This window comes from Galeopterus variegatus, unplaced genomic scaffold (assembly GCF_000696425.1).
Source record: "Galeopterus variegatus unplaced genomic scaffold, G_variegatus-3.0.2 Scaffold598, whole genome shotgun sequence".
Lineage (NCBI taxonomy): Eukaryota > Metazoa > Chordata > Mammalia > Dermoptera > Cynocephalidae > Galeopterus > Galeopterus variegatus.
Genome location: NW_007726709.1, coordinates 461,050 through 485,984, shown reverse-complemented (window position 1 = coordinate 485,984; position 24,935 = coordinate 461,050). Strand labels below are relative to the sequence as shown.

At 55.1% G+C, this 24,935-nt stretch overlaps 1 protein-coding gene across 7 annotated transcripts in view; it reads right to left on the bottom strand.

Moving 5' to 3' along the window:
* SLC6A9 (solute carrier family 6 (neurotransmitter transporter, glycine), member 9) overlaps positions 1–24,935 on the bottom strand; it is a 32,039-nt gene that overhangs the window by 5,518 nt on the left and 1,586 nt on the right. For 2 of the 7 annotated variants that reach the window (XM_008570384.1, XM_008570385.1), the window contains exons 2-7: positions 20,097–20,212; positions 7,779–7,935; positions 7,027–7,158; positions 6,332–6,602; positions 384–516; positions 60–194 (exon numbers count right to left, since the gene is read on the bottom strand). In XM_008570384.1, the coding sequence (XP_008568606.1) occupies positions 60–194; positions 384–516; positions 6,332–6,602; positions 7,027–7,158; positions 7,779–7,935; positions 20,097–20,126 (858 nt within the window). In that variant the 5' untranslated portion in view covers positions 20,127–20,212. Of the gene's footprint in view, positions 1–59; positions 195–383; positions 517–6,331; positions 6,634–7,026; positions 7,159–7,778; positions 7,936–14,426; positions 14,690–20,096; positions 20,213–24,935 lie in introns of those variants that run through there. The other 5 variants (XM_008570383.1, XM_008570388.1, XM_008570386.1 and 2 more) reach the window with 5 other exon arrangements.

Sequence of the window (24,935 nt, the reverse complement as noted above, 5' to 3'; positions counted from 1 at the left end):
AGGCAGGCTCCTCCCTGGACCCTCTCCACCCCCTTGCCGGGTCCCCCTCCACAGCCCACCTTGGCCTCTAGGATCTTGTCCCACTGTGGGGTCAGGTAGTACATGATGCCCGTGAAGGCTCCTTCCAGGGTCACTCCGCGGACAAACAGGATGGTCAGCACCACATAGGGGAACGTGGCTGTGAAGTACACCACCTGGGTGCGAGGCGCGCTCCATGACTCTCCAGGCTGTTCCCCGCCCCGGGCACCGCCTCCCTGGCCCCCAACAGCACTAGCCCTGTGGCCCCTCATCACCCCCGCTCCGCCTCCCCCCACCACGCAACCCAGGTCGGGGAGGCGGAACTTCCCACGTGGGCACAGAGCCTGCTGGGGAGGGCTACTTGCTTTCCCTGAAGACTTGACCCCTCGGATGAGGCAGAGGAAAACGACCACCCAGGAGACACCGAGGCAGCCGAGGAGGGGCAGCCGCACCTCCCCAAAGTTCCCAACGTCGCTCGACAGCTTCAGCACGTAGAGCCTGGGGAAGGGGAGACTGTCATCGAGGGCCAGTCCCTGCTGCCCTGCCACAAATTCCCAAGGCCTGGGGCCCAGCCCAGCCACTCCCTCCTCTGTCATGAGGCCCCATCCGCCCTAGCCCGCCCAGCACCTCTGCATGTGCAGCCCAATGCTCTGCAGCCTCTCTCAGGACCCTCAAGGATTCCTGAAGGTCACACCCCAGGCCTGGGCCAGTCTCCTCAGTCTCTGGGGTGTGGAGGTCTCCCTGGCCCTGCTCAGGCCCACCCCTTGCCCTTGCTTGTGCTTTTCTCCCTTCAGGACTGTCCAGTCCTCATCCTATCAGGTATCTCCCCCTCCAGGAAGCCTTCTGAGCCTTTTGCCCACACTAATCTGCTCCATCTCCAATGAACTGAGGGAAGTAGCCAGTTCTGAGTAAAGGCTGGACCTGAACTCCTCCCTGCGGGTGGCTCCATCTGGCGCCCTATGCCACACCATCCGTGCCTTCCAATCGCCTCGACGTTTATGTGCCAGGCCCTGCGCTAGGTGCTGGGCATACAGACCTGCAGGAGGCATCTTCCCAGCCCTTATAGAGGAGGGCAAAGGAAGCAAGCAGGACTGCTCAGGGGGAGAAGGGCAAGGGCAGAGATAAGGACAGGGTGCTGCCGGCACCCCCAGGAGGGGTGTCTCAGTGCTGTGGGAGAGGCATGGGTGGAAGGCTTCCTGGAGGAGGTGAGGCTGGAGCTACGGTTTGAGGAATAGGGAGGAGGCGGGTGAGGAGGAGTGAAAGAGTGTGCCAGGCTCAGGGAATAGCAGCAGCAGGACAGGGGTCAGTAAGGCTGGAACAGAAGGGGGAGGGAAGAAATGGAAGGGATCAGACCACAGGGAGCCTTGACATCAAGGCTGAGAAGTTTGAATTTTATCCTGAGGGCAATGGGAGACCTCTGAAGAGTTTTTGGAAGAGTGCTCTGATGGCCTCTCCTTGGCTCAAAACCTTGCAGTGGCTCCCATCACTCACCTTGGAGTGGCTACGAGGCCCTATGTGGTCCACTGCCCCCTGTGCTGCCATCTCCCTCTCTACCTTGCTGCTTGCTCCAGCTGCACTGGCTTCCCGTTACCCCTTAAACACGCCAGACGTCCCCACCTCAGGGCCTTTGCACATGCTGTTCCTCTGTCTGGAGTGCTCTTCCCCAGGTATCCACATGCACACACGGTGTAACCCCTGCAGTCACACAGGGCCCTGTGCCTAAAAGGGCCTTGTGCTTGGTTCAGTGCTCAGCCACTGCCACCTTGAAATTCTTAATACATTTGAGCATTCAGCCCATGTTTTCATTTTCATTGGGCCTCACAAACTATATAGCTGGGCTTGTCCACATGACTCCCTTCTTCTCTCTTCTCAAAGGGCCTCCTCTGGCTACTGCTTGAAACTGCGGCCCCCACTCCAGCCCAACACTCCCTCCCCCTTCTCTGCTTTATTTTCCTCCGCAGCACACATCTCCTTCTATCGGACTGTATTTAACCTATTTCTTTCATTTGTCTTCTGTCCTCCATGAGGGCAGGGATTTTTGTCTGTTTTGTTCACTGCTGTATCCCACAGTGCCCAGCACAGTGCTTGGCACAGAGAGGTGCTCCATAAATAGTTGCTGAATGAATGAATGAACGTGGTGGTAAGTGGACTGGGAGCTGTAAAGGGGAGAACCTGGAGGGAGACCAGTTGGGTTGTTGCAGTTGTCCAGGCTAGAAGTGATGAGCAAGAAAAAAGCTCTTGAGCCTCAGTTTCCTCATGTGTAAAATTGGGATAATAACACCAGCCCCAGGACAAATTGTAGATAAATGTAGGTTAAATGTAGTCTCCCTTCTTTCCCCTCTCACAGCTAGGACCTCTCAGCATAGCTCCCTTTCACAGGCTGTCTTCTAGCATTCTTAGCTATTTTCACTTTCTTCCCCCCAATCAGTTCTCATACTTCATGGCAGCATTTTTAATATCTTGTGCTGGGATGTTACAACGGACAGACCCTCATGAGGTGGTGTTGCCAGTCCTGGGGTCTCATGCTCACTTGCCAGCCTGCCTGACAATTTGCAAGAGCCTGGGGCTGCCTCCTCTCCCTCCCGTCTTCCTCCCAGGCCGCCCTGCACACCGTGGCCTGCAGGGGGCGTTGTCCAACCCCCTTCCCCCTGTTTTCCTGCCCGACTCCCCCCATACTGCTATGGTTCCTTCACCAGATGCCTGAACTAGACCCTGGCTAGAACCTCTCGGGGCTCTAAGTGGATGGGGTAACTGGTAGACAAGGGGTGAGAGAAGTTCAGAAGCTGTGGGACCCTTGAGGAGAGGCTCCTGGTGCCCTTCAGCAGTGTTTTCCAGTCTTTTTTCCTTCTGGGCACACATAGAAAAAAATATTTGTAGGCCCTTCAGGGTAAACAAACAGGGCCACTCACAGCTGAAGGCAGCTGGGCTGGGGGCCCTGGGCTGCCCAGGCCCTGCCTGACCGGGCACTCCTGCAGGCACCCCGGGGCTGGGGAGCTCTGCCCTTCAGAAGAGCCACAGGGTCCTTCTACTGAGTTGCTTTACCTCGAGCATCAGCATTCAAAGCAAAGAAACAATTTCTTGTTTAAAGGATTTTTAAAACTTTGTCGAATAATCCATGCTAAACTGATAGTGCTTTATATTATTTTCTCCTGCAAGAGAACAGCATTATAATACTAGGGATTAAAAAGTTTATAAGACTAGCCTGGGAACCAAATAATGAATTCTAGCTTTATTTTTATGGCACCGTATTTAGTTTTTGTTTTGTTTTGGTTTTAGACCATGAGCTTTTAAGAGTAAACAATTAACCCAAGAACTTCTGGAACCCAATATATTTACAAGTTGGCTCTTGATACATGATGTCTCTGGAATTATCCTGTATTTTTTTCCATTTTTATATATATTTATTTATATATTATATAATTTATATATACAGTTTCTCCAACCAGATGGTAAATGTCTTGAGAACAGGACCCCTAATCTACTTGTCTGCATCTCCAGCAGTGACTAGGATTGTGCTTGCTGAGCACTTGTCACTGTTCTTGGTGATTTATGCTGCATTATCTCATTTCATCTTCATAACAGTAAAGTAGATAGTGTAACCACCGCAATTGAATGGATGAACAACTGAGACTTAGAGAGGTTTGGTGACTTCCCGAGACCGCATAGCTGGTAAGTGGCAGGGCCAGGATTTGAGAGAGGTCTGTGTGAGTCTACAGCAGCCATGTATAACAGTAAAGTAGATAGTGTAACCACCGCAATTGAATGGATGAACAACTGAGACTTAGAGAGGTTTGGTGACTTCCCGAGACCGTATAGCTGGTAAGTGGCAGGGCCAGGATTTGAGAGAGGTCTGTGTGAGTCTACAGCAGCCATGAAGACACCGGGCAGGGGAACTGGGATCCAAGTCCCACTGGGTGTTACAGGGACTGTGGGGGTGAGAAAGTCTGGCCATGATTTTAGGGCCCTAGTAGCAGGAACCAGACCAGCACCGAGGACTGTAACACAAGGTTGTGCAGGGGGTGGAGAGGGACAGGGGACCATGAGTGAAAAGGGGAGCGAGAGGCAGACATGAGCTCAGGAGTCTGCCCTTTGAGCTTCTCTCACTTTAGAGGAGTCTCTGAATCTTTCTTTTGACTTGCTTTCCTCATTTGTGAAATGGTAATTTAAAAAATAGTACCTGGCCAAGCTACCTGACAGGGTTGTGGGGCTCAAATGAAATCACGAAGCTTTCCAAAGGAGCTCTGGAGAGTGTGGACTTAGAGCACCTGCACAGCACCATTGGCCTAATTCACACCAGGCCACAGTGGAGCCAGATGGGTCACTGCTGCCCAGGTCCTTGACCTCTGAATGCCAGTCTCTGAATCTGAAAATAGGGATAGTAATATCTACTGAGGTAATATGTCTGGCACATAGTAGGTGCTCAAGAAATGGGAATGCTCACTCTCCCTTCCTTGCTGAAGCGCACCTGAGCATTAAGGGTCATTTCCCAGGCTGTCCAGGAGGGGTCAGCAGGGAGTCATTCTGCAGGGAGAGTCCCGCCTGGGACGGGCTAGTTAGGTGCCGGGCTCCAGTCCCACTGAGGAATAGGGTTCAACTGGCCCCCCAGTGTGCTCCCGGGCTGGAGTTCTACGAGGGCTATTCCCCTTCGATTTTGCTGGATAAAGTCTCCAAGCTTTGCCCTGGGTAGCCCAGCTGGGCTAGAAGTCCCTGACAGACAACCCCCAGGACAAGCGCCACCAAGGGGCACCTAAAAGGGGGGGAGTGGGTGGTGGGGATGGGTGAGGCTTAAGAGCTTCCAGGAAGGTTCATCATTACCAGTCTAGATCAAGTTGCCCAGTCCACAGCATGCCTCAAATGTAGTAAAGCACCTAATGGGGCAATTAGCTGCTTAGTTCTCCCATTAGATGTGAACTCCATGAGAGCAGCTCCTGTGTGCATCTTTCTCCCTGTTGTCTCCCCTTTGAGAACAGTGCCTAGTACCTAGTAGGTGCTCAAGAAATGTCCAGTGACTGGGGAACTGAGTCCCATCCCTCCTTGGGAGACAGCAGCTGTGTTTGCTACACTGAGACTCTCCGAGTGCAGTGGCCATGTCTTACCTGTATTTGATAATCTAGCACAGAGGCCAGAACAGGGAGGCTGGCTCCTGCAGAGTTGGAGCACTCGGGACCAGGCTTAGAGGACCTGCTGCGACTTCAGGTATCCTTGAGGCCTCAAACATCTCACCTATGGCTCTCCATCACATAACAGAGAAAGCCTGCACTACACGATGCCTGTAGGCTGCTTCTGTCCTATTACTCAGTGTCCCACCTGCTCTCACCCCAGCTTAGTTTGCCTCTGCTCACCTGCTCATGTCTCTCCCAATCCCTCTACTTCCCTATTTCTCTTTTCTGGGAATCCCTGACCACTTCTCTTTTATTCAGCCTCTTAGAACTAACCACCACCCCCTTTGTGCCTCCACCACACCCCTGCACATACCTGTACCAAGGCCCTGCCCCTAATATGATTAACTAGCTGTCTGTCTCCCCACTGGTCTGTGAGCTCCTCAGGGCAGGTGCTCTGGGCCATTCATATCCACCATGGGCACACAGGGCCTGGCAGAGCAGACACCATGAATGTTTGCGGAATGAATGAACCAGGCCCATCCACCTTCCCCATAGCCCTCTGGCCTACGAGCTCTTCAACAGGATACAGGGAATTTCCTCCAGGATGTCCTGTGGTGCCCTCTGCCCACCAGTTGGGACAAGGTGTTCCAGAACACCTTCAGCCAGCCTCTGAAACTCTTTGTCACCTCTAGATAAAGTGTGCCAGGCTGTCTTGATCACGGCACCCCTGACACAGGGCATGTCCTGGCTCCTTTTGTTCTGCAGCATGAAGTCTAAGTTTTCTGTGAAGGTGGTGACCCCTCTGAGGCCACCTCATGGCCCATGAGTCCCCCATACACCTATTACTCTCATCACAGCAGGCTCCTCTCAGCCTTAGGACAAGCCTCTGCCCACTGAGCCTCAGCTCGTGCTGTTCTCACCAGGATGCCGTCCTCCTTTATCTGGTTTCCCTCTGAAGACTTGCCAGATTTCTGGAGGCTTCCCTCACTGCAGCTTTATAAGGACCCCCCAACTCAACATCCCATCTTCTATTGGTCTCTGCACATCAGCTTCTTCTCCTAAACCTCCAAACCTCTTCACCCTCCTTGATCTGCCTCTGAGCCCAGCAGAGCATGCAGCAAGCACCCAACCTAGTCTGCAGACAGCTGCCTGATGGGGAGGAGAGGGCTTGCCACCAGGTCCCCCCATCCCAGGTCCAGTGGGTGCCTCACCTCCAGTACTCCTCGCTGGGGCTGGTTCTCTGGAGGGTGTGGTTGAGCAGGTGGGAAAGGTTTCTGGGCAGGGTGGCAGGCCGGGAGCTGTTGGTGAAGTTGGAGGCATCCAGCACACCAGCGCAGTCAGGTGTGTTCCAGGGGTTATTGCAGTAAGCCCAGGGCAGCACGTTTGTCATGGACGAGAAGAAGTAGTAGAAGGCAATGCAGATGACCACGTTGTAGTAGATGCCAATATACGTGGACACCACCATCATGCCATAGCCCACGCCTGGGGAAGGGAGGGGCACCGGTCAGCACTGCTGGGGGAGGGGGTGGAAGCGGAGGAGACACACTCAGCTAGGGAAGCAGGCAAGGTTAACAATTTCTAAGGTCCCAAGGGTTAGGCTTTGATGGAGGGCCACAGGAGTGATAGTTCAATGCCTTGGTAGGGGCAAGTTGCAGGGCAAAGGAGTTTTGTGTATACACATGGCAGGAGGGAAGGGTGGAGGCCAAGCAACCATGGATCCCAGCATGCATCCGTGGCCTTGACCATTGATGTAGGGCTTGGAGTCACCACTGTGGCTCCACAGGGGTTGGCAGTGTTTGTACAGATGGGCGAGTCGGCGCGGCAGCTCCCAGAGGGGTGTGTGTCTGTGTGTGTGTGAGAGCGAGAGAGATACAGAGACAGAGAGAGAGCTCCACCTAGACCTCACCTTTGAACATGGGGCTGATCCTCCAGACCCCCAGGCAGCCCTGGCTTGCAAACTGGCCAAAGGAGAGCTCCATGAAGAAGAGAGGGATCCCACAGAATATCAGCATGATGAAGTAGGGGAACATGAAGGCACCTGGCAGGCAGGGAAAGGGCTGGCTCAGTGGGGGGGCTTGGGGGATCCCACCCTGGGCTTCCTGCTCAGAACCCAAGAGCAAATCCTTTGTGATTGGGTAGGACCCAAGGAGAAGTGTGCCAGGCATGGAGCAGGAGTCTGGGTCTGAGGCACACTATCCCCATCTGTCTTTGAACTTGACAGAGGCTCCCAGGAAGTCTGCTCTGTGCAGAATCCAGGCCCCAGAACTGCCATGTTTGGGTGGGTGGGATTTGATGGTTTAACCAAGCGATTTTACAAACGTAAGTCACTGGGATCCTCAAATATCCCTGAACCATTTGGGGGGTTGTTGAAAGACAGGGTTAAAACAAGGAACCCTGGGAGGTGAGGTGCTTTTCTCACCTCTTCTCCCCTTGAGGGAATAGGGTGGCAGGGCCAGGCCCAAATAACAGGCTGCCAGGGTCTGGGGGTGGTCTATGCCTTAGGCAAAGACTGCCTAAGCCAGGGATGGGGGTGAAGGAGGCCAGGGCCAGAGGTCAACCTCTGTCCACAGTGGGGTCTGTGCCAGGGAGAGGGTGGCCCAGGCCCTGGCAGGTGGGCTCTACCCAAGTGTGTGGTCCCTGCCCTGTGCCCGTGGGTACCTCCCCCGTTGCGATAGCAGAGGTATGGGAAGCGCCACACATTGCCCAGGCCCACGGCATAGCCCACGCTCGTCAGTACAAACTCGATCTGGTTGCCCCAGTTGCCCCGTTTGAGGTTCTGGTCCCTCTTGGTGGCCTCGCTGGGCACAGCACCATTCTGTGGGGACAGGAGAGAATCTACCATCAGCAAGGCATTTGTGCTCCACGCCTGTGGGCCTCCCGCAGCAGGGACACCATGGACCCTCCCCCCCGCCCCCTGCCCGTGCTTCCCTTCTGCTGGCAGGAGCTGCAGGCAGGCCTGGCAGAGGAGGGGAGATGGGAGGAGTGGCCACCAGAGGGCGCCAAGCACAGCTGCCCTCACCAGCCCCCCCCCCAGCCCCTGATGCCAGGCGCACCAGCCCACCTGAGGCATTGCTGCCGACATCTGAGAGGTGGGCCACTGAGGAAGGAGCTAGAGCCGAAAGTCCGCTAGCCCCTCCAAAACCTCCCCTCTTCCCTCTGGGTAAGGATCTGGGAGCAGCTGAGCCTCATACCAAGCAGCCAAGTCAGGCTGGGCACAAAGGGGCCTGTGTCCAGACAGTCCCCCCACCCGCTGCCTACCACATCGGCAGGCTGAGCACGCTGGTGCTGCCCATGGGCAGGCAGCTGTGGGGGAGGGATGTTGGACCCTCCCCCAGCTGAAGGCTTCTTCCTGGGGGTACAGGGTGGGCAGGGCTGGGGGGAAATCAGGGGAGCAGCTGAGCTGGGCCAGAGATGAGGAGGGTAATTTGGGACTCAGGGTGGGAGGGGCCAGGGGAACCACTGATATTGCTCATGGTTGGGTAGGGGACCCTGGGGAGGCTGACCTGGGCCATGCTGGGGGGTGCTGGGCCATGAGTTGGGGAAGGAGACCAGACTTGTAGACACCATGCCAGACTTTGAGGACATACTCTGCTAGGGGAAACAGAGGGAGGGTTCCAGAAAGAGGTGACAGGAAGAAGGGTCTCTCTAGACTGAGAGAGAGTCGCCTGCAGAGGAGGGAGCCTGAAGATGGGGGGGGGTGACAATGAGGGAATTTGCCTCAGGGAAGAATGCTAGGCCTGCCCAGGGGCCGCACTGGGGGCAGCCCCCAACCCCAGAGTTGGAACTGGCTCTGCAAGTCCCTTAGTAAGTGGAATGTGCTCTTCCCCACACCACACTCCTTCCACACCCCTCCCACGGTGAGCAGGAAATCAAACCCACCCTGAGCCAGAACCTGAAGGATCTGAGGGGTCTCACTAAGGAGACGGGGACCCTGTGAGTCACCAATAAAGAAACACAGAGTCCTTGAGTGCCAATGACAGCCTCTCAGAGATGGGTTATTTCCCTGAAATGGACAGGGGTACACAGAGGACACCCAGGGTCAGAGATGGAGCAGCACTGGGCCGACCCCGTGGCACACTCGGGAGAGTGTGGCGCTGGGAGCGCAGCAGCGCTCCCACCGCGGGTTCGGATCCTATATAGGGATGACTGGTGCGCTCACAGGCTGAGCGTGGTGTGGCCGTTCACAAAAAAAGAAAAAAAAAAAAAAAGAGATGGAGCAGCATTGGGCCGACCCCGTGGCACACTCGGGAGAGTGTGGCGCTGGGAGCGCAGCAGCGCTCCCACCGCGGGTTCGGATCCTATATAGGGATGACTGGTGCGCTCACAGGCTGAGCGTGGTGTGGCCGTTCACAAAAAAAGAAAAAAAAAAAAAAAAAAAAAAAAAAGAGATGGAGCAGCATGGCCTCTGAGGGGCAACAGTGGATGGTAACATGATGCTGACCGTCATCTTGAAAGAGAAATATTCAAGGTGAACAGTCGCTCTGGCCAACAAGCAAGGCAGCCTGGTGCTCTGAAATGCTGTAGGACCCTGACAATCACAGATAATCACAGAGGGGATAAATGGCTTCCTTGGGCCCAGGCACCTTCCAGAAAGGCCCATCTGGGAATGTGGACACCAATGCCTGGTGGATGGGCACTACAGCACATACGCCTTTGTGGGGTGACTGTCCTGTGCACCCAGCACAGCATTGCCCAGTGGAGATGCAGGCGCTCACACCCTCTGCAGAATATTGGGACCACACCACCGGGAACTGTGCAGTCCCCTTCAAGGGGCACCTAGAGCAAACTGGCTGGCTGAAGGAGCCTGCATTCATTCATTCATGGACTCATTCATGCAGTAACAGAGATTTACTGACACCTGCTATGTGCCTGGCCCTGTGCCAGGTGTTGGGAATTGAGCAGGGACTGGAGCAAGACAGAAGTCTGGTTGGGGAGCAGGCCATCAATGAAATAGACATGTACTTAATTTTGAGGTGCAACTCCAATGTGACCATAAAGGGGAATTTCTCAAAGTCACAAGAAGGACAAGTGGGGGAAGCAGGGTGAGGTCAAGGAAGGCTTTCCTGATGAAGAGACTTTAAGGCACAGTTGGCTCTAGGAGTGTGCCCGCTGTGACATGTCCCTACAGAATCCTACCTGAGCATGTCACCACCTCCTTGGGCCTTCTTTGGGGCAGGTGTAGCAATACCATAGGGTCAGGGGACCATTTTCCAGAGTGTATGAAGCCTGCTTAGGGTGGTTTATCCATTCCCAAACAAATACCAGCCAAATACAGCTCCTATATGTTGACCCTACAATAACTTGTTTTATTCTGTCCCAGGCTTGTTTACTTAGGGGCACAATGCTGAATTGTGGCAGCTTCAGAGTATGTGGGTGGGGTGACAGAGTAGTGGTTTCAGCTGTAACAGGGACAACTGAGGGTCCAGGAAGGCCCCATGGGCAGGGCAAGGGCAAGGCCCCTTGCAGAGACCCACGTCCCCAAGGCTTGACATTCAAGGCCTCTCTCCTGGTGCCAGTAGCATGAAGGACAGACCTCCCCAGCCCCCCAACCAAGTGCTGTGAGACCAGACTTGGATCTCTGAGGTCTGCTCTTCCTCTGGCATGGAGGAGGACAGGGAGGATGGTGACACCTCTAGCCATGTGCCACAGGCAGCCACTGCCTGATTCCTCAAGAGCCTGCCGCTGCTCTGTTAATGAGCCACACACCACTGAGCCCTGTGCTAACCAGTCCAGCCATGTGGCTGCAACACGGGAGGCTGGAGCCCCCAGCACAGGGGCTGGAACTGGGGCTTGGCGACTGGGCTCTGGCAGGAAGTTCCTGACAACACTCGAGGTCTGAGGTCTGCCATGTGCGAAGTCTCCCCACAGAAGCAGCGCGCATCTTCTCCCGCCCTGCCCTGAACCTCGGCACTGCGCGGCCTGCCTGCCTGTGGGAAGCTTGGCCACCGCTCGGCCTTGGACTCCGATTCCTGGGCCATCTATGTTTGGGCGGATTGGCTGGGGAGGGTTCAGCTCTCAGGGGAGGACACAGCAAGTCTGCCTTTCTCCAAGCAAACTGGGGGGAAGAATCTCCATAATGCCCCCGTTCTGCAGGGGCTTTCTGGGTGCTCCAGTTCCCTTCCTTGTCCAGCTCTCCTTTGGGACACCCTCCACTTACTCCTGGGGCAGCTAAGCCTTTTTCAATGCTGCATAGCTTTTTTGTCTCCTTGCATAATCTTTCCTATTCTAAGCCTCTCGTTCTTCTTGATCTGCTGGGTGGACGGCTGTGCTGCTGATATTAACTATCCCTCCAGTGGTCATTGGCTCAGAGGTGCCCACGAAAGAACCCTTTTGTGCTCGTGGTTTGACCCAGACTGGCTGCCCGCCTGCTTAAGCCAGCTCAGCACCACTGACTGGCTGTGCTCCAGGCTTCTCCTGCCCACCACCCATTACGCACTGTCTGCCCCTCACTGCTCTCCCTCACTCCCTTGCTCACACCTCTGTGGGGCATTAAACCATAGTGGCACAGTCCCCCTCTGGGTTGGACCCCTCCTCCACAGGCTCCCTGGACAGCCCCTACTCTCACCTCTGACTCCCCCGTCTGTGCCCTGCCACCCCTCCCAGCAACTCTGAGAGGCCACTGCCAGGTCAAAGCAGCCTCCACTAACCACTGCACTGGGCCTGGCGGGTGGTCTTCAGGACAGGGGCTACACTGCCTGTACCCAAGCTCTCGTGGGCTGGGCAGAGTGAAGGCTTGGGAGTTTTCCTTCCACAGCTGAGTGGGATGAGCTGGCCATCACACACACACACACACACACACACACACACACACACACGTGTCCCTCAGATGTTCCCCTACCCCTAGAACCAGTCGCTGAGGCAGCAGCATGCATCCCCGCGCTAGTACTTGTGATCTGTCATGGGTTAACAGCCCCCAACCCTGCCCCCGCCTTGCTGGGTGAACCACACTGAGCGAAGTCACTTACATAAGTCCTTTACATAGCCCTCTGCCTGGCTTATTTACTGCTCTGGATGAGGCCTGGAATTAAGGCTGTTCAGCTCTGAGGGCAGAATCAGGATCTCCCACTCTGCCCCAGGCCTCGCAGAGGTGGGACACTGTGCGGGGTTAGAACCCTGCAGTTCTAGAGCCTGCTCCTCCAGTAACCCTGGGCAAGTCATGTCCACTCTCAGTATCTCAGTGTCCCTATCTACAAATCCAGGGGTAGACTAGATGATCTCAATAGAGCTGATAGACTTACAGACTAGACAGCCTCAGTACATCTAATATTCTGTAGCTATACTTTGCCTGGAATTTTGCTATTTCTGACTTTCCCCTGCAATTAATTAGTTCCCACTAGCTTTCTAGATTAGTTTTTAAAAATGTATTGTGCTTTATTTTCTGATTATAAAAGTATAATAAGCTTATCGCAAAAAAAAAAAAAATTGGAAAGTGCAGAAAACACAGAGGAAAAAAGCAGCAAAGCCGGCTCCCATGGGTAACCACGACCAACAGCATGATGGACTCCCTCCTTTCCTTCAGACACAGACTCGGAGAGCCCAGATTTCCACCTCCCACCCTCCTAGATCAGTGTCCAGTGCATATTTTTGTGAATTGTGAGCTCCCTCCTCCTGCTCTTGGTTGACACTGAGGAATCTTGGAGCTGCCCGGGCTGGGCGGACTCTGCTGGGACCCAGCAGGCTTCTCGTTTAGGACTCTCCAGCCCCAGGGTTTGTTCATGGGATGAAGTCCCATCCAAGACAAACTTTATGGAGGAGAACGGGCAAGACCTCACATCCCAGACTGACTTGGAGCCAAATCAGACCATTGGCAACTTTCTCTGAGCCCCAGTGGGGAATTCAGGCGGGACAATCGTTACAGTAAATTGTGGCTGCCTTAGAAGACCCCATGGCCTGCCACCAGTCATTCCTCAGTTCTTGTCCCTCCAAGTTCTTCCCCATCAGTCTAGGGGCCAGGCTGGCCCTTAGGGAGCACCTGCTCTGTAATGACAGTCTTCTGTCCTTCACCTGCACAACACTGAGTGGGGCCAAGAGACACAGCTGCGGCTTCCATCTCTGGCCTCAGCACTTGGCTGTGGAGTCAGGGGCTGGGGTGGAGGGGCAGAACCATGGGAAAATCTACCCCAGTCCCAAGCAATCCCCAAAGGTCTCAGGAAAAACCTCAGAGCAACCTCTGGGCACCTCTCAGGACTCCAGGTGCCTGCAGAGTCCAGGCCTTCATGAGCAGGTAAGAGAGGCAAGGACATGCCTTGTGCTGTTTCATCACAGCAGAGCCCTGATTGGCAGACAGGGACCTGCCAATATTGTGGGCAGCAGACAGAAGACTGGCACCCCTGGGCATGCCAGGCTCCACTGCAGGACCTGGGGATAATGATGGAGGACATTGGGTGGCCATCCCCCTGCCCATCCCCTCGCCTTCTACCCTGGAAAAGCCCAGCAGCCCAGAAGATGGAGGGAATGCTCTGTCCTGCACTGTGACAGCTGTGGGCAGCCTCTATCCTAGTCAGTTGGCAGCAGGCTGGTACTCCAGGAAGTGGCTTTGGTTCTTGACCCCAGCAGTCCTGAGGTTTGAGGGCAGCCCTGCAAAATACTTCTCCTAGACCCAGCCCATATTGCCTCTGAGGACATTCCTTCTCTTGCCTTCTGAAGGTCAAGTCAGGATGTCCTGCAGGGGAGAAGGGTGGCCTTCCCAGTCTCCTCACCCTCACTGCCTTCAGCCACACTGTGCCTGACATCTGCCCATCCCCGACTTCCAGGGATGAGGGCACACCAGCTCCCACCCCACGTGGGCACTTGCCCTGGACTTTGGTGAATGTTCTGGGGGTGGAGGGGTCTCTCTCCTCTCAGCTGAGACTCTTGCCCCATCTTCTTCCCCCATCCCTTGCCACTGAGTCCATGTACCACGTTCCCCTGCCCCCTCACCCACTCTCCCCATAGGAGTAACTGCCGTGGCACAGACAATGAGGCTGTATTGATTAGTACAATTCCTGGGCACCTCCGGCCCGTCTCCCTGGGAGCTAGGACAATGCAGCTTTGATACACAGAGCAGATTCTCAGCAGGTCCTTCGGCTGGGGAGCCCTCACCCCCCCACTCTCCTCTCCCTCACCCCCACTGCACAACTAACTCTTCCCGCACTCCTTTGCACAGTTGTAACTTTCTGGGTCACTTTTGCTGGTGTCTGTCTCGCTCGCTTGGCTGTGCCTGCCCCTCCCTGGCACAGACCACTCAGCCCCTCTCCCCACCCCCAGCCCAGCCTCAAGCCTGCCTGGCACCAGGGAGGGGGCTCGACCTTCTGGAAGGTGACTGACCTGTTCTGGGGAGGAGGGGGCCACAGGTCCAGGAGCCACGGCCATCCCGGGGTGAGCACTTGGGGCACGCGTGTCTCCACCGCTCATTCACACCTCTGCCAGCTCCAGCGCGACACTGACACATCCCCTGCCTCTCCCACTGCCGGGCTGGGCAGCGTTAATTACTTTCACCTCATCTCCTCCCGAAGCTCTGCCTCCCCCTCCCTGCCCTCCCCCCCGTAGCGCGGGTGCTCCAGAGCTAGAGAGTGAGGCGTGGGGTTTGTTGTGTTTTTCCCTTGTTCCCAGCAAGTTACTGGAACAGAAAACACACACATGCTCACAACCATGGAGTGGGGCAGAGCAAACATGGGAGAGAGTGAAAGCATGGCTCAGTCCCCTCCCAGAGCTGGCCTCAGGGCCCAGGTGCTGTCTGAGCCCACAGGCCTGGCACTTGGTGGGCTCCTGGTAGGGAGTCAGGTGCTGGATGAGTGATGGGCTTCGCCCCTTTGGGCACTAGAGATGGGGACAGGTCAGGAAGACAGAGGGTGCCATCCACTGGGCGCTGCCAGAACATCTGACTTCTTAGAGTGGTATGGGCTGCAGGATGATGGGGACTGCAGGTGTACCTGCCCCCCTGGAGTTGTGGACCTTCAACCAGCCAAGATGATGTGCTGTCCTCATAGGAGAATGTGACTGACCATGCAAGAAAGCCCTGATCTAGCAAACTGCGCCATCGCCTGTCCAAAGAGAGATGGCATTAGCCAAGGGGGTGATCACCATAGAGTCCAGACGAAGGGGGGGCTGTGGAATGAGGACCCGTGGGGATTTGGGCTGCCTTGCTCAGAACTGAGGTGCTAGTCTCAGTTCTCAGGGTGTGTGTGTTGCATGGGCTGGGCAAGTCCAGCGGGTGTCACCATAACTGCAGAATGTCACTAACACCCATCCAGTCCATCTTCTCTGAAGCCACACTCACTGGTCAGTCTCCAGCTGATGCTGAGACACCACAAACACTGGCTAGGAAGGTGGGCATAATTGTCCCGACGCTGAGAAGGTGTAAGTCACTCTGGAAACTGAGAAGTTGGCAGAAGGCCTGGTGTACAGTAGGATCTTAGTAAATCCCTGTCAGATGGAGGCGTGCATGAATTCTGGTGTAAGGACGGCTTTCCTCTGGGTGTGGTTAAGTGTGGTGACCCCATAGGGAACATACAGAATATTGTCTAGGCAGGATGACATTTACCAAAAAAGGCACAGTCATTAGAGTCAGACAGGCCTGGGTTCAAACCCCAGCTCTGCCCATTTCTCACCATATATAACCTTAGGCAAGTCACTTAATGTGACAGGTCTCAGTCTCTTCATCTCTAAAGTGGGGATGACATGCACCAATCATTGACTCTAGTGAGCATTAGAGATAATAGTAATAGATAATGCATATTAAGTGCTTTCTAAGAGTCAGGCAGTGTCCTAAGCACTTTACACATATTAACTCATTTGTCCCCCAACAGTCCCATCAGGTAGGTACATTATTATCTCCATTTTTTTGATGGGGGGTGGCGGGGATGGGCCTTGGCTCAGGCCAGTCCCCTAAGGATGGCTTCAGAGCCCACTGACTCAGCTGCTCACTGGGCCAACCTCATGCAGCCTGGTCCCAGACATACTCCCCTGACTTCCTGTGGGCACAGACTGAGGGCCAAGGCCTTGGCTGGGCTACTGGCTCCAGGAAGGCCCAGTCACCCATGATGCCCAAATGCTCATTTCCACCCAGGGTGGGCTCTGGGCTCTGGCTGCCCTGGCCTGGGCTGGGTGCCCGGAACAGGCAGCCCTGGCTGGATGGCTTTCCCTGGCTCTGGCCATGGGGACAGGAGGCGGCAGCAGCCCAGCTGGGCCCTGGCCGTAATGAGGCCTCATTAGTGGGATCCAGCTGCTCCAGTGCCACTCAGGGAGGCCGACTCCCCTAGCCCCTGCCTCTGACTTTTCTTAATAAGAGCAGGCATGCTTCCAGTGGGGCAAGGAGTCTAGGGGCTTTGTTGTCCCCTGTGGCTCTGGAGGGAAGGTCCTGCTGAGCTAGGACTGAGAAGTACTGGGGTGGGGGAGGGCAGTAGGGAAGCTGCATGGGGAGATGAGGCCACAGGGTTGAGGAGGTGGTTTAGCGGGAAGGTGGGAAGGTGGAGGTAGGGCAGGCTTTTAGGGCCAGAGAGGAAGCCTGAGGAAGACTTGGCCATTTCTTCTGAATCTAGATATTGTCCACCTCACTGGCGAGGGGGAGTGACACTTCTAGGTTCAGCAGAAGGTCATTGCTCAGGCTATCCTGGCTGGGAGAGCACCTCCACTATGCTAGGCCTTATATAAGGGGAGTGCCCACTAATTGCCCTTCCCTGAGCTAGGAGAACACCTACTGTGTGCCAGGACCTGTGTTAGCAGAGTGTCCACTGTGTGCCAAGTCCAATACTGGGAAAGCTCTCAATGTATGTCAGCCCCATGCCAAGTGAGCCCCTACACTAGGTGAGTACCCCGTGTATGCCAAATTCTGTGCCAGGTGAGGGCCCAGTGTCTGCCCAGCCCTGAACTGGGTGAACACCTATTATGTGCCTGGCACCCTGCTAACTGACTGCCTCCTGGGTGACAGGCTCTCTATTAAGGGAATACCCAATGTGTGCCAAGTCTGTATCAGTTGAGCATTTGCCACATGCTGAGACTTGTGCTAGGCTAGGTGAGTGCCCCAGGGGTGACAGGCCCTCTACCAAGGGATCACCCATTGTGTGCCAAGCCCAGTGCTTGGTGAGCTCCCAGTATGAGCCAAGCCTATACAAGTTGAATGCTTGCTAGATGCCAAGACTTGGGCTGGGTGAACACCCACTGTGTGCCAGGCCCTGTGATGGATGCTGCAGACAAGAGGTGTCCAAACCCTCATGTCAAAGCATAAGAGAACAGGTCAGGGTGGGGCAGCCATAGGTGGCCCACGGTGCTTGCAAGGCCTTCTGGGATTCAATGTTCTGGCATCCAGAGCATAGTTGAGTGACTCTGCTGTTATTCATCATGAGGCTTCCCAGTGGCAGAAGCAACCAGTGTGCTCGAAGACATGGGAAGCGACCAACAAGGCTCACCAAGGCCTCCACTGCCCAAGCCTCTGTGGGAGTGGGGAGTGGCACAGGAGAAGGATTGAGATGGCCAGCACGGGAAGTTGGTGTGCGACGGTGGGGTTAGAGCTGAGCCAGTGGGAGCTCTCTTCCTCCTGTCCTAGGCTTCTCTCCTCCAGCCCCCTGTCCTCTGAGAGCCAGGCAGCCCTGCCCTGCACATGTACAGAGACCTTAGGTCTCTGTGGGAGGGCCACCCCACCCACTCTGGGTGCCCCCAAGCGTCCCAGCTGCTCCCAGGCTTGGAGGCACCCTGGCCAGCTGGGTTCTCACACGGCCCTGTCCTAGGAGCTACTGAGGCGTGAGGGATGCAGCTGAGCTGGCCTGGCAGAGACCATCTGGGCTGGGAGTGGGGGGAGGGACACGTGCAGTGGGCATGTGGGCCTGGGCACGTGCTGGGAAGTGGCTTGCTCCTCCATGGGCACCTGCTCCAGAGCCTGACAAAAGCTCCAAGGATGACACAGGGTGTCTGCTGACACTAAAGAGATGTGGGGGGTCCATGTCCTCACTGACACCCAAATCTGGGGTAAAGGGGGATGGAAGTAAAGACCCTAAGGTAGGGGCCAGCTGCCCACTCCCTACATACCAGCACACAAAGAGGGCAACAGAAGCCACAGAGTCCTGGGAAGGTCCAAGTGCCATCAGCTTACATGCACACCCCTCAACATCCTCTCTCTGACCTACTGGTGGCATCCAAAGAAGAAGCATGTTGGAAAGGGACCTTTTTAGCCACTTGCCCTCAGGAAGACACAAATGCCCAGTAAGAGCTGACTTAGCTGCCCAGGTTAGTCAGTAGAGATGCGGCTCAGCAGGGCCGGCTGCCCAGTGCACTTCAGAGGCTGTATCCTAGAGACAAGCTCTGAATGGAGGCAGCTTCAGTTCCAAACTAGGACCCGAGAAGAGAGTAGCCCAAGGTCATCAGCAGAACTGAAAAAGCAGCAGGAATAGAATCTCTGAGCAGCCACCGCGGTTGCCCATGGGACAGATGCTGTGAGCCTCAAACGCAGCAGCCGTGGGCAGAAGCCAAAGGGCAGAGGGCATGAAGGAAAGCAAGACCCAGCTATCTTTAGGCACGTCCTGGTGCTGGGAACAGAAGTCCCATGGCAGCATTCCCTTCAACAGACAGGCTGTCCGGGCTGTCCGCAGAGCTCAGCTCAGGCAGGGACTGGGGACTCTGTGATTCATGCTCTCCGTGCTGCCCACGTGGACCCCGCATCTCTCCTTCCTGCCCACCCCAGGCATTTCACGGTCACTCCAGAGAACGAAGAGCAGCCAGGGAGCACTCAGAGGGTTTGTCAGGTTTCATGAGGCTGAGCCACCCCCACTTCCTCCAACAGGCCTGTGGCAATTCCAAGACTCCTCCAGGAAAGGTGGGGCCCTGTTTGGGTTAAGGCCATAGGCCCACTGGTCTGTGCCCATTTCTGAAAACCCAGATTTCAGGTTGGCTCAGGAGTACCTTCAGAACCTTGGTTCATTCCGACTTGATCCAACCAGGAGGCAGCCAGATCAGAGCAGGCCTGAGGGCCTGGGCGAGGGATGGGGTGCTGGAGGTTCAGAACAGGGCTAGATGGAGGGTCCTTAGCCTGGCGCAGAACAGCCAGACCCCTCCCCAAACTGTTCCTTTGGACCAGGCACTTTCAGCCCCAGGAATCTTTGGTGAGACATAAGGTTTGTTTGGGGACGGCTCAGGGGAGACCCCAGGCTAATGAATTTTTAACTGGATGAAAAAAGCACCAGAAGGAATTGGTGGGGAGGGAGTTAAGGAGGGAGGGGCTATGCCCAGTCACTGGTCTCCTCCCCCGACAGCTGCCCTGTCTAGCTTGTCCCTGAGGCAAGATCCCGAGAGAAAAAATAAAACCACTGCCCTTGGGGTAGGATTTGACATCTTTTTCCTCGTTCCTGTTCGCGGTGCTGAGCGGCTCCATCCATCAATGAGTCTTGCTCCTCCAAGAACCTCACCCAGGCCCTGTTTCTCACGGGGCCTCACCACCACCTCCCTATGCTCTGAGGCAGAGGGTGAAGGAAGAGCCTTGGGGAAGGCAAAGGTGTAGATTATCTGAGTGGCCGCAGGGGAGGAGTCAAACGAAATGTTGGTCTATTACTTCCAGAATGAGAAGAAACCAGAGAAGTAGAGGAAAACCAGACAGGGCAGAGGGCCCCTTGATCAGCACATACTAAACCCATCTTGCAGCAGAGCATTGGGTGGGTGTGGGGGTGCCAAGGTGCAGCCAAGTGTCCTACTGTCCTCCCAGAGGGATGAGCTGTGTCATCTCTCCAGAGCTCCTCAGTGATGAGGGTGGGGAGTGTGCCTCCTGCCTCCTGGCAGGCCTTCAAGGGGTCAGGGGCGGGACCTGCCCAGCTATGGGCTCCGAGCCTGGCACTGTCTAACCTGCCAGGTGAGGGGCTGCCTGCCCAGACCTGGGGCAGCCCTGGTACTCAGGAGCCATGACAGTGCCAACCCTGGGCCCCATGGAGGCTCATGGCAAGCAGCTGGTGAGAGGTCCCAAGGAGCAGTGCTCACGACCCTCCTTCCTTTCTGCAGTCTGGACCCTGTACTCACCAGCATTCCTTTGGCACCTTTTCCTACCATGGCGGCAGTGGGCTGGGGGCTCTGGAGACCCAGACCACACTCACAGGCTCTGCTTCCAGCACCTTTCAGGCCACAGACCTCAAGAGCTGTGGAGAGAGCAGAGAGAGGGGTGAGGACCTGGCCCAGGAAGGCAGGGCAGGCAGTGTGTGGCCTTCAGGGCTCTCCAGTGCAGGCTCTCACCTCCTTTCCACCAGGCCCTCCCATGCCAAGCTGTTTCCACATCCTGCTCCCTTCGGGTGCCTCTCAGACCCAGCTCCATCCTAGCTCTTCTCCCAACCTTTCCCCTGGATCTCTTGATCTCCAGGCTTCCTGTCCCAATGGGCAAAGGTCTATTTTTGACTCTCCAGATGCCCAATCCTATAAAAGATAAAAAATGAACACAGAACTGGGATGGGGTCCAATTCCTTCCTCGTCTGTGTGGATGGCTCCGACCTTTCCCCAGAAGGCACTGCAGCTCAGTTAGCACATGCTCCCCAACCTCACACAGCCAGGCGGCCACCATGGTCCCTGCCCAGCCTAGGGCCACTCAGCTCGGGCTCCAGGGCAGCTGGCCTCGCTGCTCTGTCACTCACTCGGGCTGTAGGCTCTGGGCAAGCCAAACACCACGTGTGGCCCCGCCGCCTTGCCTTTGCTCAGGCTGTGCGTCTTCTACATCTCCCCCTGTTCACCAGGTGAAATGCTACAAATCCTTTAGGACTGGGCTTCATGTGCCTCTTCTCTACCTTTCTGACACTCACCCCAACTAGAATGAACAAATTGCTTCCTCCTTTCTCTTTCACGCAGACTTCTACTAGTGTCCTTATCTCATTTAACACTTATTTGCTTATAAGTCTCTCACCCATGAGTCAGTGAGTTCCTGAGGGCTTGGGACCATTTCTTTTACCTTTGTGCCCAGCACCTAGCACAGTGCTCGGCTTGTGAAAAGGGTTGGTTGAATTGAAATAAGGAAGAAAGGGTGAGGCCAAGGCTCTGGAACGAGGGGTCCAGCTCAGCCTGGGATCATGTAGGAAGCATCAGAGAGGTATGGTGAGGCTGGTGACAAATGGAAGGAGCAAGGCACTTGGCCATGCTAGGCTATGTTGGCTTAATATCACACATGGACGGAAGAGAGGGTAGCTTTGGACAGGCCTCAGCAGAGGACTCAGCTTTCAGAGAGCCTTAAAGAATCCTCTCATGGGAGGAAAACCCTGGGTCAGATGGACTGGGATGCTCCACCTCCTCGGGGCCAGATCCCAAGAAGGATTTGGCTCTGGAGCCTTCCTCCCTTCCCAGGGAGCAGACTTCACTCCAAAGGCTTTTCTGTGCCACTCTGTCCCATCCACAGCCACCTGTTGAAAGCCACCTTTCACCCTCAAGCCCAGGAAGTCACCAGAAGGCTGGAGGAGAGATGAGGAGGAAGCTCTTAGCCTATGCAAATCAGCCCTTGGCCCCGTGGTCATCTGCAGAGACTTCTCCTCAGGGCAGGGGTGGGGAGGGAACATGACTTGTAACTACTTCCCTTTTGTCAGCCACCCAGACTGGCCAGTCTCTCAAGGTGTTCTCCTAAGGAAGTCCCTGCTCATGGCTTTGGTTTTCTAGGGGCAGTTAAGAGAACAGGGGGTGTGCTCCCTCAGAAGGGACCTCACCTCCTCACCCACTGGACCCCCCACCCCCACCCCTCAAGCTGCAAACTCTAGATTTGACCTCCCTAAGGCTGTCTCTCTTCAGCCAAGGAAGAATAATGATAATGATGACAGTAATAACAGCAGATGGCATTATTGAGAGACACTTCACAGGCTGGAAATTATTATGTCCGCTGGTCAGTGGGTAAACTGACCACACTCTGTCCTTGGACTGAGGCTACAGTGTTCTTACCCAGGTCAGTCTAGAGGGCCTCTTACAGCTTACACTCAGAGAGGCCAGATGCCTTCCCTGTGAGTGCCTGAGTGATGACCGGAACCCAGCTTTTCAGACCTGACATCTCTGACTCTGAGGGGACCCATCCACACCTGGGTGGTCACTGTTCCAGGCCAGGTCCTGAGCCACTGACCGCAGATGCTGTCCCTGGCCTCGGGTAGCTTACAGATTGGTGGGGAAGACTGCTTAGTGGCTGCTTCCAGGAGAATGAGTTGGGTGTGAAGCTTTGCTGCTTCTCCTGCCTTTGCCATTTCTGTTAAATGACCCCATCCCTCCATTCAGAAAGTACCAACTGAATGCCCATGATATGCCAGGCCCTCTTCTAGGTGATGGAGATCCATAATACCCAGGCTCCAGACCTGCCCCTAATCTGTATATGGGCCACCATTGACAAGCAGCGGGTCGGAGTCAGTTTAGTATCTTATGAAGATCTCGGGCTCTGGGATCTGTAGGCCTGGGCTGGATTTGTGGCTCTGCCAGTCACGAGGTATGTGATTTCAAGCAATTTACTCAACTTCTATGAGCCTCAGTTTTCTGTCTGGAAGATGGGGCTAATAATAAGTCTCTCTTAAATTCTGAAGTTTCTGCCTAAGTTTTGTGTCTACTCCAAGTCCTCCACACTTTCCTCCCTTGTAATCCATTAATCTTCCCAAAGCCCGAAAGCCCTGATTCCCTCCAATTGTTCTTCCACAGCCAACAGGATATGACCTAAATTGCTTAGCAGGCATTTAAGGCTGGCCACAATTAGATTAACTTAGTCCACAAATATTTATTGCAGGTCTGTTTTGGGCTAGACCTGTGCTAGGCACCAAGAGATCAAAGGTCTCTGCACTCCTGCAGCATAGAGGCTAGGGGGAAATGGTGAAACTAGATGACTCAAATTTAAATAATTACAGACTGACATGAAGGGTGTGAGGGAGAAAGATCCTTTTATGAGTCTCTGTGGCATAGGGGCCCAGCCTTTTCTGAGACCCAGGGAGGGCTTCCCTGAGGAAGTGATGTATCAGGGTCAGAAGGAGTTAATTACGCCAAGGGGCAACAGTGAGGAAGGGAAGAGGAAAAGAGTGAATGAAACATTATTGAAAAGGTTCTGAGGCAAGGGCTCAGACAGCCAGGAGAAAGTGGCCAGAGGGCTGGCTGGTAGTTCAGTTGGTTAGAGTGCAGCAGACTTATAACACCAAGGTCACAGGTGCGGATCCCTGTACTGGCAAGCCACCAAAAAAAAAAAGAAAAGAAAGAAAGAAAGCAGCCAGAGATGAAGGTGAACAGATAAGCAGGGCCAGGGCCTTTAGGGTCTGGATTTTGGTCTTCAACCTGAGCAATGGTGGCTATTGAAGGCTTTTAAACTAAAGTTCAACTTCAAGAAGGAGAGTGTGCATTTTGAAAATATCCTGCTAGATACAGCGTGGAGAAAGGACAACAGGGAGGCGACAGTGGAAGAGAAGAAACCAATCAGGAATGAGCCAGGCCAGAGAGAAGAGGCTTAGATCAGGAAGGGATGGGATGAGGAGAGGTGCACAGATTTGAGAGAAATAAGGAAGTAACATGGTGATGAATTTGACTTGCGGGGGAGGGTGGTGAGGGATAAGGAGGGGGTCTCTGGTTTCTGCTGGTGCAATGGGAGGATCTGGTGCCTGTCCCAGAGACAAGAACGCAGGTGATGCTGAAGGTTTAGAGCAGGGAGAGGATGAGCTGGGTTGCACAAGCTGAGTTGCTTGTGAGCCCCCCAAGGGAGGTGTTGAGAGAGTGGTCACAGGACCCTGGCCCACTTTTACAGTCTCATCACTTGCTGTCTTTTCACTCCCCCAGAGAGAACTGTCAGATCAATCCATTTTAAGAGTCCATCTGGACCAAGCCCTGGAATCCTCACTGGGGATGGAAAGGTGACAGATTCTGTCCCTGGCTTCAAGGACCTCACACTTTAGTAGGAAGATAGAGGGGGAAACATAATCTCCATTCGCTGTGATGGAGGGGGTGGAGGGACCGTGGGAGCAGGAGAGGGCCCTTAGTTGTGCCAGGGGGCCCAGGTCAGCTACCTGTGGCCCTCTGCCGCCACGTGGGACCACTCAGCATTCCCAGAGGGCTCCTGCCTCCATGACTTTGCTCAGGCAGCGATTCCCTCTCCGTTGAGCACTCTTGTCCCCATTTCCACCTGTATATGTCCTACCCATCTTCAAAGCCTGTCCCAATGCCATTATCTCCACGAGGCTTTCCTCGGTCCTTCCCGTCAATCTTTCTACTGTATCCCCAAAGCACGCTGTGTAGTCTGACTAGCACGCTCGTCACAAGCAGCGTCGCGGCATGCTAGCTCGTGTCCAAGTCTAGCGCCCCCGCCAGCTGGAGAGCTCTTCCAGGGCAGAGGTGTGATTCTTCCGTGTCCCCAGAGCCGGGAACTGAGCGGGGTACCGCCGCAGTCGCAGCGTAGGCCGAGTAAGGGGGCGTATTCTCTGCGGTCCTTGGAAACATTTGGGCATGCTCAGTGTAGCCTATTAGTCCCTAGAACCAGTCCCTTCACCCACTACTCTCCAACCTTCTGATGCTCCCTCACTTTGGGGGTCTTTAACCTGTCAGGTTCTTCTCTCTTTCACCACTCTTTGCCCTGCAGCCTTTATCTCCTAGCGATCGCAGCCTCACGCTCGTTTCAGCAAAGAAATAGACCGAGCTTTGTGGGGGAGCTGTCAGAGCGCCTTGGACGCGGCTCCTTTAAGAGTGAAAAGCGAGGGGGCGTGGCCTGCGGAAAGCAGCCCCAAAGGGGGTGGGGCTCCTTTAAGTAGCGGCCGGCAGCTGCCAGGAGGCCCCGGCCCGCGGGCAGGGGCGCGGTCGCTTTTGGAGCTGCGGCAGCGCCCGGGTTCCTCGAAGCGGGGCGCGTCAGCTTCAATCGGGGAGCGAGGTGTAGGGGGACGGGCGTTACAT